At 39.9% G+C, this 12,795-nt stretch overlaps 1 protein-coding gene and 1 long non-coding RNA gene across 4 annotated transcripts in view; one reads left to right on the plus strand and one right to left on the minus strand.

Moving 5' to 3' along the window:
* Positions 1–12,795, minus strand: part of LOC129704449 (uncharacterized) — a 71,723-nt gene that overhangs the window by 42,915 nt on the left and 16,013 nt on the right. The gene's annotated exons all lie outside the window — the stretch shown is intronic.
* Positions 1–12,795, plus strand: part of LOC129704438 (uncharacterized) — a 39,251-nt gene that overhangs the window by 24,757 nt on the left and 1,699 nt on the right. For both annotated transcript variants that reach the window (XM_055647519.1, XM_055647509.1), the window contains 4 exons: positions 1,999–2,095; positions 5,833–5,985; positions 11,404–11,576; positions 11,833–11,998. In XM_055647519.1, the coding sequence (XP_055503494.1) occupies positions 1,999–2,095; positions 5,833–5,985; positions 11,404–11,576; positions 11,833–11,998 (589 nt within the window). The remainder of the gene's footprint in view (positions 1–1,998; positions 2,096–5,832; positions 5,986–11,403; positions 11,577–11,832; positions 11,999–12,795) is intronic.

Genomic DNA, 12,795 nt, shown 5'->3' on the forward strand with positions numbered 1-12,795 from the left:
CATTGTGATCATGGCTGATCGCCCCTAGCAATAACTCGTGCCTGCCTTCTCCCCGCATCCCTTGACTCCACTAGCCCCTAGAGCGCTATCTAACTCTCTCTTAAATCCATCCAGTGATTTGGCCTCCACTGCCCTCTGTGGCAGGGAATTCCACAAATTCACAACTCTCTGGGAAGTTTGTTCTCACCTCAGTCTTAAATGACTTCCCCTTTATTCTAAGACTGTGGCCCCTGGTTCTGGACTCGCCCAACATTGGGAACATTGTTCCCGATGTTCGGAACATATGTCCCGCGGCAATTATAAAGCCGAGCCGGGTGATGCAAGGCTGCGCTCCGGGTCTTGGTGTTGGAGCCCCCAGCGTGAACTAACAAGTCCTGCGGCCATTTAAAGTCGTGCCGGGCGATGTAAGGCCCCGCTCCAGGTCATCCTCAACCCCGCAACTCGGGCGGGAGAAGTCGCCGTTGCAGAAGCCCCGAAAAACAGTCTCCCACCAGAGACCCGCGGGCTCCCGGTGTTACTGTCCACCAGACCTGCGGTTGGAGCCCCCGAATCTCCTAGGTCGGGCCGCAGCAGCGCGCCACCACAGCTCCTCCTGCTCCGAACTCGGCCAGCTCCACGATGGTGGGTAAGTCCGCAGCTCCGCGACTGGAGCCCCAGGTCGTTCCGGTTGGAGGCCGCTAAACGGTGCTCGGCCCCAACGACAACGGAAACCCGACAGAGAAAAGGTCCGGTTCCCCGTGCAGGGGAAAGATTTTTAAAAGTTTCCCCACCCCCCGCCCCCCACACACATACCCAGTTTAAAAAAAAATAAAAACTACATGCAAACGAGACAAAAAATAAAATACTACAGACAGACTGCAGAGGCTGCTGCGACGTGAGTCACGCCGCCCACCCGACTCATGGTATTGTATTCTTCAGACCATGCTGGAAAATTGTACAACTGTGAAAGAGTTCTCCCAATTTAAACTCAGGTCCCCAGATATTTGTTAGGACAACTTTGCAAGGTCAACTGGACTGTGAGTGACTTTGCTACCTTTACCAGTGTCTTGATCAATGCAGATTGATCTGTTCAATTTGTGTGAATGCTATAAACAGCGCACTATATTTTTTCCATGGCTCATTTGCCACTCCCACAAATGCCATTCAGAATAAACTTCACAGGAATTCATTCCCATAAAGTTGATCATGCTTCCCATTATGGATATCTTGGTGGTGGACTAATGCTAACTAATGTTTTGCTTTGAAAAGAGGTTTACTAGTGACAAAAGTGATTTATTTTACCTTCCAACAATTAATGTCTTTGTTATTGTCAAAAGAAATCCAAAAACCTTTATGGTCCCCTCTTTCAACAAACAGACTAAAACCTTGTCAACTGTTGCATTAGGAATTGAACGTGTAGGATTTAATTGATTTACCACCAACTCGGATTGAAAATTCTTGATCTTAAAAGGAAACTTTACAGTTTCTGATTGAGATTACTAACAGTGAGAAACATCTTTTGAAAAATGATTTCTTGAGAGCTTATTACTACATCCCTTCTGAGAATTGCCAAATGTTCTAAACTTCTTTATTATATAAGATGTTTTGCATCTGCAAAGTAATGATCAGGTTTCCAGATGAGCTGCAGTACAATTACTTTTTTCAAACCATTTTAGTTGTTCTTTTAAAAAAATACCATTCCAGTATTTGGAAATGCAATTGAAGAAGACTATCTTTGTAACTCCTATCCACGAGCAAAGGGTGAAAATATATAGACCCCATATGTTAGCTGTACCATAAATGATTCTACATCATCATTTAGATTGGCTATAGTGAAGACAATACTCAATGCAGAATTAATGATAAGTATTAGCAACATTCTTTGTTTTCTGTTGGATTTATTTTTCTGAGCAAAACAAGGATATGAACTTTATTTTCTGTATCTTCCAGAGTTCTTGATTGAATTCAATCCCTTAGTAAAAATCAGAAATCTAATTCATATTTTCTAATTCTTTACAGTGCATTGGTCTTTGGTCCACCAGGAAAATCAAAGGGGCCAATTATTTTCTTCTATGGCTGTTTGCTTTTGTGGGGTTACCCTACCTATTTTACACAGGTCAGTAAATTCAGACATGCTGAAGTTATAGTCAGCTGATATTCAGCACTGTGTGCGCTATTTTACCAGAAACCCCACTGTAATACAATACTATATGATTTCTATTATACAACATTATGGCCAAGATTTTGCAGACAGTGATGAAGGAAGGAGTTTAGTTTGTACACAACACCAACATTGGTGGAGTTGTGGACAGTGACGAAACCTGTCAAAGGATGCAGCAGGATATAGATCGTTTAAAGATATGGGTGTAGAGGCACCAAACGCCGTGAATACACGGTTTCTTTATTCAGGCATTATAGGTTAGATATATATGCACATTTAGTAGCAATGTTACAAAATTTTGAGATTTAAAAAATCAAGTCTGCAATTTATCCCATCAGATAAAGCATAACAATAAGTTTAATTTGACACCTAATTCACTTTCATATCTCAAGTAATAAAAATGTTATGGCCATTTTCATACTCGGAAATTAGCATCTTGTTCCCTATTGATTTTCTATGGACATAACGAAAAAGCTGTGATCGTGGACAGTCAAAAGCCCATAACCTTCTTAAAAATTAAGAGAACTGAATGAAATTTTCAGTTATCATAGATTGAAGCATTCTGAAACAAATATAAAATAATCTTACTTGGATGACCTGAAATTAAAGCATATAATTAGTTAGTTACCCAATTGTAGCTAATTTCAAACTTATTCAGGTAGGTTTCAACCACGATTCAGGTAGGTTTTGTAACATACCTACATTTAGTCCTCTAACACAAAAGTTTTTGCTGCTGCTGCAAGGCTGTTGCCTCTTGGGCTCGAGCTGAGGTGGCAGGACACTCACGCCAAGAGAGAAGAGGAAGAGAGAGAGAGAGGGAAGGTTGACCCAGGGTTCGTTGTATAAGGCACACCCCTACACCCCGTGCCAACTCCTTCCCGCCATTGCCCAGTCACGTGACCCTACCCCCGACTGCCAAGGGTTCGTGTAGCAAGTGGCCTAACCACCGGGTGAAGAAATTGAGTTTAATATGACCAAGTGTAAAGGTATTGCACTTTGAGCGGTCGAATGCAAGGGTAAAGTATATGACTTTGATAGCATTGATGTACAGTGGGATCGTGGGACCATTGCTCCTTGACAATGGCAGACAAATAAATAGAATGATAATGAAGGCAGATAGTTTGCTTGCCTTCCTTGTTCGGGATATTGATTATAAGAACCAGGAGGTTGTGTTGCAGCTTTATAAAACTTTGGTTAGGCTACATTTGGAGTATTATATGCAGTCCTGGTTGCCCCATTACAGGAAGAGAGACTTCAGAGGGGGTGCAAAGGAGAGGTTGACCAGAATGTTGCCTGGGTTAGTGGTTATTAGCTCCAAGGAGAGGATGGACGAACTTTGAATTATTTTTGCTGGCACATCAGAATCTGAGGGGGCAGCTATTCAGAACACGTTGCCATAGCAGCTAATTGCTAATTTTAAACCATCGAAAAACAATGTTCCAAAATTTGTGCCATGAAACCAATTTCCAATTGTTGATAAATTGATTGAAATTTGCACTTCTTCAGAATATGTCATGTTACTGGTTCAAATCTTCTGACAGGATTTGTGTCAGGCTTACTAATTTAATTATATTTATGACCCAGGGCTTTCGTGGAAGTTAAGTAATTGCTTTTCAAGATTGTTAAAGCAATTTGTGTCTGATGGACGTTTGATGAATGTCAAAACAGGAAAGTAGACTATTATCTGAATGGTGGCCGATTAGGAAAATGGGAGATGCAACGAAACCTGGGTGTCATGGTACACCAGTCATTGAAAGTAGGCATGCATGTGCAGCAGGCAGTGAAGAAAGCGAATGGTATGTTAGCATTCATCGCAAAAGGATTTGAGTATAGGAGCAGGGAGGTTCTACTGCAGTTGTTTAGGGTCTTGGTGAGACCACACCTAGAGTATTGCGTACTGTTTTGGTCTCCTAATCTGAGGAAAGACATTCTTGCCATAGAGCGAGTGCAGAGAAGGTTCACCAGACTGATTCCTGGGATGTCAAGACTGTCTTATGAAGAAAGACTGGATAGACTAGGCTTGTACTCGCTAGAATTTAGAAGATTGAGGGGGGATCTTATAGAAACTTACAAAATTCTTAAGGCGTTGGACAGGCTAGATGCAGGAAGATTGTTCCCGATGTTGGGGAAGTCCAGAACTAGGGGTCACAGTTTAAGGATAAGGGGGAAGTCTTTTAGGACCAAAATGAGAAAAACATTTTTCACACAGAGAGTGGTGAATCTCTGGAATTCTATGCCACAGAAGGTAGTTGAGGCTAGTTCATTGACTATATTTAAGAGGAAGTTCCTTCTTTATGTGCTGCAAAATGGCAAGAAGCTTTTCACTTCACTACACCTAGGTGTATGTGAATGTGACCAATAAAATACCTTTGATACTTTGATACCTTCGAGTTAGATGTGGCCCTTGTGGCTAAAGGTATCAGGGGGTATGGAGAGAAGGCAGGTACAGGATACTGAGTTGGATGATCAGCGATGATCATATTGAATGGTGGTGCAGGCTCGAAGGGCCGAATGGCCTACTCCTGCAACTATTTTCTATGTTTCTATGTCAAGAATTATGCATTACAAGCATTATATTAAAATTGTTCCAGTTGTGGACACCAAGTAGCAAACTGTAGAAAGAATATATATAATGTGAACATATGTTAATATTACTATTAACTCGCACTAAATTGAAAGAAGAAAATCAGCTGGCCACAAATAAGATAAGTATAGTTTGACAAATGTGTTTCTGAAAATGTATCTTTTCACCATGATGGCAAAACAGCATGCCATTAATGAAGGGAGACAGACAAATGTGGTCCAAGTCACATGAGTCTTTATCACCCATGAAAGTGAATGTCAGTTTGAATTGAATGGATGTGATGAGCAATTCAAATCAACATATATAGAAAATATTTGGTGATTCTAATTGTTCAATTTGATCTATTTAATCGTGCAGAGCATTTGGCTAATTTTGGATAGAAAGGGGAGAGTATTTGTTTTAGGGGATAGAAAGGGGAGAGTATTTCAAATAGTCCCAATTTCATAGCCAACTCGGCTCTCTAAAGTATTCAGAACAAACCTAACAATCTTCACAATTACTGTATTTTAAATATCCACCTCAAAACTTAATTGCAAATTGACTGAAAGCAATAAGGAGCTGATTTTAACCTGAAACAGGTTGTGAACTGTGGTGGAGCTCTTATTTGACACATATGGTTTAGCAAAAACTGTCAGAATAATGTGAGCCTCTCAATTTTATATCTATTTGATATCCAATCCAAATATGTTCCCTGACCTTGTGAATAACATACACTGAAACCTCTACATGTACCATTTCTTCTGATTTGTCATTAGTAAATAAAATGTTAGGAACAAATTATCCAATTGAGTTCTTCAGGAGTTTTGTTCCAAAAATAGACAAATTTATACTTAACTGAACCACAAAGAATTAAACTTTTATTATTAAAGAACATTGGTACAGCAATGATGTGAATAGGGATATGTTTGCTATAATGCTAAGTTATCAATACATATGGAAAATATGAACTGCAGAATTTTATAGGTATTTTTTCATTCGAATGCTCTATCGAATAGAGAGCTTCTCAGTCTGTCTAAGAGGATGTAGTAAGTATTAAGTTACATATATTAAAAGCAAATGTATTAATCTGCCACTAATGACTAGAGTTGCTATCTATTCCATTGCACAGATTGTCTCAATCTCATTGAACAGGCTAATGGGCTTCCATATCACCTTCTTGATCTGCAATGTACTGATGTGGTATCTATTCCTAAAAGCTTCTGTGATGGATCCCGGTTTTCTTCTAAGAGACTGCGAAAAATATGACCATGCTCTCAGACAGGTATAATACATTGCCTTTGTCATGGGCCAAGGAATGTGTTCCTTGCAGTAAATTTCAAGACTTGTTTCCTCACTAAATGTTTATAGCCAAAGATGAGATTGTTTTCAATTCTAAGCAAATATTTGCATCTATGCAATCTGAAAAAAAAGGCATTTTAAAGGATTAGAAATGTAACTTTATGCTCTGGTCAATATTATAGTAATGGGGAGAGTTGAATTAAAATATATGTTTACTATATGATATGTAAAGTGAATCTCATACTAACAATCATTAGAACTAACTTGTTCTCAGTTAGCTGAGCTGAGAAGCTGTGACTAACAGCACAGGACAATTTAAAAAGTTCCTTGGCCAAAGAGATGGTAATTCTCAGTCTATATGCCAACACAAAGGCTGCTGTTATTGGAATGTGGACCAAATGCAAAACTGCTGGAGGAACTCAGCGAGTCATACAGTATCCGTGGAGAGAAATGGATAGTCAACCTTTCTGGTCATGACGTTTCCTCTGGACTGAGAGAGTGGAGGGCAGAAAGCCAGTATAAGGAGGTGAGGGGCAAGAGCTGGCACAGGATAGGAGGGTCCAGACAAATATGGGGTAGGATCGGTGGTGGTAGCCAGGGGTTGCGGGTGATGGAATCTGATAGAAAAGGATGGTGGAGTATGGGGCCAAATAACGGTGGTGGGGTGGGCCTGCTGGGAACGGTGGAGGCAGGGACACAATGGGAGGGGTGTGTTGATGATATGCAGATGGAGATAAAGCTGGGTGGGAGCGGCCATGGTGCGGTTGTAAAGAAGGGTATGTGTAGGTAGATCTGAGTGGCGAGAGGAACCAAGGTTACCTAAAATTAGAGACTTCAGTGTTCATGCCATGTAATTTACCAAGACAAAATATGAAGCGCTGTTCCTCCACTTTGCATTTCCACCACCTGTCACATCATCCCCTCCCCATTCCTTTCTGCTTTCCATAGGGACCGCTCTCTCTATTACTCCCTGGTTCACTCATCCCTCTTCATCCATCCCCTCTTCCAGGCACTTTCATTTGCAACCATATGTGTAGGAAAAGCTACATCCTCACCATCACCACCATCTAGGGACCAAACATGGACATTGAGTTCTCTAATTTCAGGCAACATGTTAGTTTTTCTATTCATCAAGATCCTCCCGCAGATACCACTCTTTCCCACAGCACCCTGCCCCCTTTCATAATCACAATCATAATAGTCATTTATTAGTCAAGGATGTTTTGCAACATACGGGGAATTTGATTTGCCATAGTCATACCAATAAAGAGCAACAAGACACCCAAATAATGTTTTAACATGAACATCCACCACAGCGATCCCCCCACATTCCTCACTGTGATGGAAGGCAAAAAAAGTCCAATCTTCTTCCCTTCTTTGTTCTCCTGCGGTCGGGGTAATCTTGGCTCCTGCAGCCGGCGGTCGAGCCCTCCGCATCGGGGTGATCCAACTCCCGCAGCGGGGGGTATCTCAGCTCCCCCGCGCCAGGCGATCGGACCCCGGTTCCAGGCTAGTCGAACCTCCTGCGGCTTGGAGCTTGCCAGCATCAGTCTTTCACCCAGCTTCTATCCCTTTCACCCCATTTGCCCGTCACCCACACATTCCTCCTAATTGGGTCCATTCTTCCCACTGTTCTAATCTGCTCACCAAACCTCTCTTATTTGGTTCGTTTCCCATCAGATTCCAACATCTGTGGCCCCAGGTTACCTCCATCAATAGTGTACATGCTTCCATTGTTATCTCCACCACCTAACGACATGGATTAACCACGATCCAACTATCACATGTCAGCTCTTGCCTCACTTCCTCAACTCTTTACACTGCCCACTTCCCCTCCGCTCTTTCAGTCCAACGAAGGGTCTCAAGCCAAAATGTTGACTGCCCTTTTGTCCACAGATGCTGCCTTACCTGCTGAGTCTCCAGCAGTCTCTTTTATGCTCAGTAAACTTGGGTTATGTTAAGTTATTGCATTTGAACTCTGTGGTCTATGAAATGTAATCTAATTAAATACAACATGGTGTTACCGTGAGCAACTATCTAGGAGATGCACTAGGATTTGCCGTTCATTTACAAACTTTTGAATCTACATGAATGGAATTGGTTTCATTTGTATACCGCTGTGTACTACTGATTGTAGATACTCTTGAATCTATTTAGCATAGTGAGAAGACTGATTGCTCACCCATATATTTAAAATAAAAAATAATGTCCACTTTGTTAACAGGCAACTGTCACTCCACAAAGGGCCTGGGCAATATAATCTAAGTTTGACTCAAGCCTGTAATTATTTAACAATATTCAGGTCTAGCAAGAAACACTCATGCTTAAACACTTATGAGACTTCTGTGAAGGTTGAGAGGATCTGCTCCATAACTGGAAACCTGCCTCAGTGAAGTCATTGTTTTGTATCATTTCCATTGGTCCTCATCCTGTAGTTACAACTCCAAGCCCCTTTCAGAATTCATTATTTATGTTGTACCTTTCTTCTGCAGAAACCTGCAGTGAATCGCTTTCCAGTAATGGCTGACCTTCCTCTCTGACCCAAAACTGTCCAAAACCTCCCTAATGATTCAGATACATCAAACAATGGGAAGGAACTCGGGCATGGCATTTCACATAAATCTCCCAATGCAATCCACTTCTATTAGTTTAGTTTAGGGATAGAGCGTATAAACAAGCCCTTTTGCCCACCAAGTCCACACCAACCAGCGATCACTACACTAGTGTTATCCTACACACTAGAGACAATTTACAGATACCAATTAACCTACAAATCTTTAGAATGTGGGAGGAAACTGGAGCACCCGGAGAAAACCCAGGCAATCACAGAGAGAATGTATAAACACCATAGAGACAGCAACCATAGTCAGGATCTAACCCGGTTCTCTAGCACTTTAAGGCAGCAACTGACATCGATACCATTGTATGCATATGCCGAGAAGTGTGTTCAGCTGGGGTTGAACAGATTCTAATCTTGTGTGTTGACTCGATAAGAAGAGGAGGTAGCAACTCTACCGCTGTGCCACTGTGCTGCCCTGATCGAATCACACTTGAATCAACAAGCTCTGAACTATAATATTAAAGCTTCTTGTGACTGTGCTATTTCCAGTAACTCTCCCTTCTGTTTAAATATTTAGAATGTAATTTACTGCAACATTTATACAATCATCTAATATTTTATAATACATTTGTCACATCACCCCACTGCTTTCTTGTGCTTTGATGAACTGACAGATAATCTGTTAGTATAAACCCTAGTGATCACAAATGTTTACATATATTTTTATAGTTTCTTCTCTTTGTTGTTGCTGTTGTTCGTGTGAAGGAGTTACTGTCCTTTACTGTGCTCTCCAGCAGCAGTGTCTTTGCAGAGACATTTTCACAATTGTGCCAAATATATCTCTGGAGAGCTTCTGACTCAGGCTGAAATCAGGCCTCCTGACAAAATTACCAGGTTTAAAGTTATTGACTATTTTTTGCAGGATACAGACATCTGATTACTCTCTTTCTATATCCAAGAAATAATTAACCTTCTATTAGATATCATTTATGTAAGAAGGAAGGTCATGTCCGATTAATTTAGTTAAATGCTTTGAGGATGTCAAGAACATGGTGAGAAAGAAATTGACTCAACAATCCTTTAAACAGTACAGTAAACACTGATAAATTAGCACCATGAGATAATCATATTTTATTTCTTAAATAGGGAATTAAAAAATATATTGTATTAATTTTTGAGAAGTTATTGAATTGTTTTTTTCTTGAGCAATCGAGAGGAACTAAAAATAAAACTCTATGGAATTGAAGTAATCTAGTGGCATAACAGGTAATTGGTACAATAGAATAATAAGTAAGCATAAAATTACAATTGTATCTGCCTCGGTCATTTCCCAGACATCCGTACTGGCTTTTAATCTTTTGCTGTAGATATGATTTTGATGAAGGGATAGAGAGTTCAAAATCTAAATTTGCAAGTGACACGAGAGGTAAAGGAAATTGAGTAGGAGGGACTTTGGTATTCCAAAAGTATGTAGACAGATTAAGTGAATATACCAAGTGTGACATTTGCAGATTCCTCTAGGTAAATACAAGTTATTTGGCTGGTATAGAATCAAATGAGACATATCAGAAAGTCTTCTTCTTCTTCTTCTTCTTTCGTGTGGCATGCACAGCTTAAAGTTGTAGGACAACTTGTTCTATTTGATCTTCTGTTTGTGCACGTCTAGTTGATTGCATTAGTCGAAACAGGGCGGACCACGTGAAGGTTGCAATCTTCCACCCCAGAAAGTCTTCTAATGTAAGTGAGCAGGGGCACATGTGTGTCCATGAGAGCAGATCCCTAAAACCTAGTGCTTGGGTATAGAAAACATTTAAGAAGTGGCTCCCAAGCATTAAGTCCGTCATTTAATAATTAAGAGGTCAAGGTTGCAACATGGATGTTTGATAATTTGCCCAATTTGTATGAGACATATTCAAGTGTCACTGGATTACAAATGTGGCCCTCATCAGATCCGTCTTACACCATTTTACAATAGGTTAATATATTCTAATATATCATTTATTTCCATTGCTGGGGGATTCAGTACAAGAGCCCATCATATTTAAATTGGAGGCATGCTGAATCTTAAAATCAAGAAGATTTGTTTTCACATGAAGCAAATGTTTCACCTCTCCTTCCAAAGATAAATTGAAATACTTGAAGTCTTAAGTACTTTAATTTAGTTAGGGATATCAATATAATATTTATGACCAATAGGGTCAAGATAAACATCAGCCATGATACAAACATAAATTGGAACATAGAAATTAGGTTAAAGGAGTAGGCCATTCGGCCCTTCACAGCCTGCACCGCCATTCAATACGATCATGGCTGATCATCCACTCAGTATCCCGTACCTGCCTTCTCTCCCTACCCTCTGGTCCCCTTGGCCACAAGGGCCACATCTAAATCCCTCTTAAATATAGCTTGATCTTAATGATCTTAATGAATGTTGGGACAAAATGAGACAATCACATCCACAAACACAAATGTTATTATTCTACATCATTATATGTTAGTGATTTTCATCACCTTTATTCAATAGGGTTGGTTAAATTGGAAGAAAATGCCAATACCTTTAAATTACATATACCTTGCACTCCATGCCTTAATTCAATGTCAGTACAGCGTTATTTTAAATATACAGTTGCATGAATCAGGAACATAGCAGGTTCGTCAGTATTAATGAAGAAAAGAGGCAAGTCACAATGTTCCGATAATCTTAAAATAAAAATATTAGTGTATCTTTTCTCAGTACAAATGCTGGTGGAAAATAAGTATTTATAGCATTCTGTAATTTTGTTTCTATTTTCTATGAACAGTTTACTTAGATGGTATGATCATTGACATTTCTACTTTTAGGCAGTTTATTTTGATCAGTGGGAACAAGGAAAGAATCCTCTGAGCAGACTTTGTCATACTTGCCACATTGTGAGGCCTCTCCGGTCCAAGCACTGCCGTGTAACAAACCGCTGTGTGGAATACTTTGATCATTATTGTCCTTATATTTATAATGATGTCGGCTACAGAAACAGGTACTGGGGTATTAATTTCACTCGGAGTTTTAACATTTTTGTGCTGTCATTTATATACTTGTGTAGAATGCCAAGTAACGTATAGTTCCTCATATATTGTGTTTTATTCAGGATGTTCTACCTAAGGACTACAAATTTGAAAATAAACCATACTGGGGCATTGTGCAATACAATCCTCACCAAGGTTAAAACATACATGTATAACTTTCCTACTCTAAATATTCTTTACAAACTTTATTTGTGTTTCTTTTTCCAGAAATTATTTTTTGGGTTTCCTAGCAACAATGTGCCTTAATAGTGTGATGGGAGTCTACCTTGCTTGGGACTGGTTTAATGAGATGGGTCGCAGCATATTCATTGGAATCGGATTCATATTCCTGTCTGTTATTACCGTCATATCAGCAATAATGACTGGCATATATGTATGTAATATTTTTGTCTTTCACATTACAATTTTTCCTTCACTAGTTCCTTTCATAGAAACATAGAAACATAGAAATAGGTGCAGGAGTAGGCCATTCGGCCCTTCGAGCCTGCACCGCCATTCAATATGATCATGGCTGATCATCCAACTCAGTATCCCGTACCTGCCTTCTCTCCATACCCCCTGATCCCCTTAGCCACAAGGGCCACATCTAACTCCCTCTTAAATATAGCCAATGAAGTGGCTCAACTACCCTCTGTGGCAGAGAGTTCCAGAGATTCACCACTCTCTGTGTGAAAAAAAAGTTCTTCTCATCTCGGTTTTAAAGGATTTCCCCTTTATCCTTAAGCTGTGACCCCTTGTCCTGGACTTCCCTAACATCGGGAACAATCTTCCTGCATCTAGCCTGTCCAACCCCTTAAGAATTTTGTAAGTTTCTATAAGATCCCCTCTCAATCTTCTAAATTCTAGAGAGTTTATTTTTTATGCAACGATAACATAGCTGAGCTTAATGTGGCATTATCCATCTTCCCTAAATGGCTTTCAGGAGGTTCACAGCATTTCAAAAACAGATACATGCTCTATAAATCTTCATAATGTAGACATTTAACCTAATTCTAGATATTGACACAATTAGAAATGGTAAATAATACAAGTTAAAATAGTGCCAGGCTTTCATTTTATGTTGACTTTGTTGCCCTCTAGAGGTTTCCTTGGTTTAAGTCAACCAAAATTCAGTGTCAAACTCTGTATTACACCAAGGATCATCTCTAATGCATTTACATTTATAGCCTC

Source organism: Leucoraja erinacea, chromosome 1, assembly GCF_028641065.1.
Source record: "Leucoraja erinacea ecotype New England chromosome 1, Leri_hhj_1, whole genome shotgun sequence".
NCBI lineage: Eukaryota > Metazoa > Chordata > Chondrichthyes > Rajiformes > Rajidae > Leucoraja > Leucoraja erinaceus.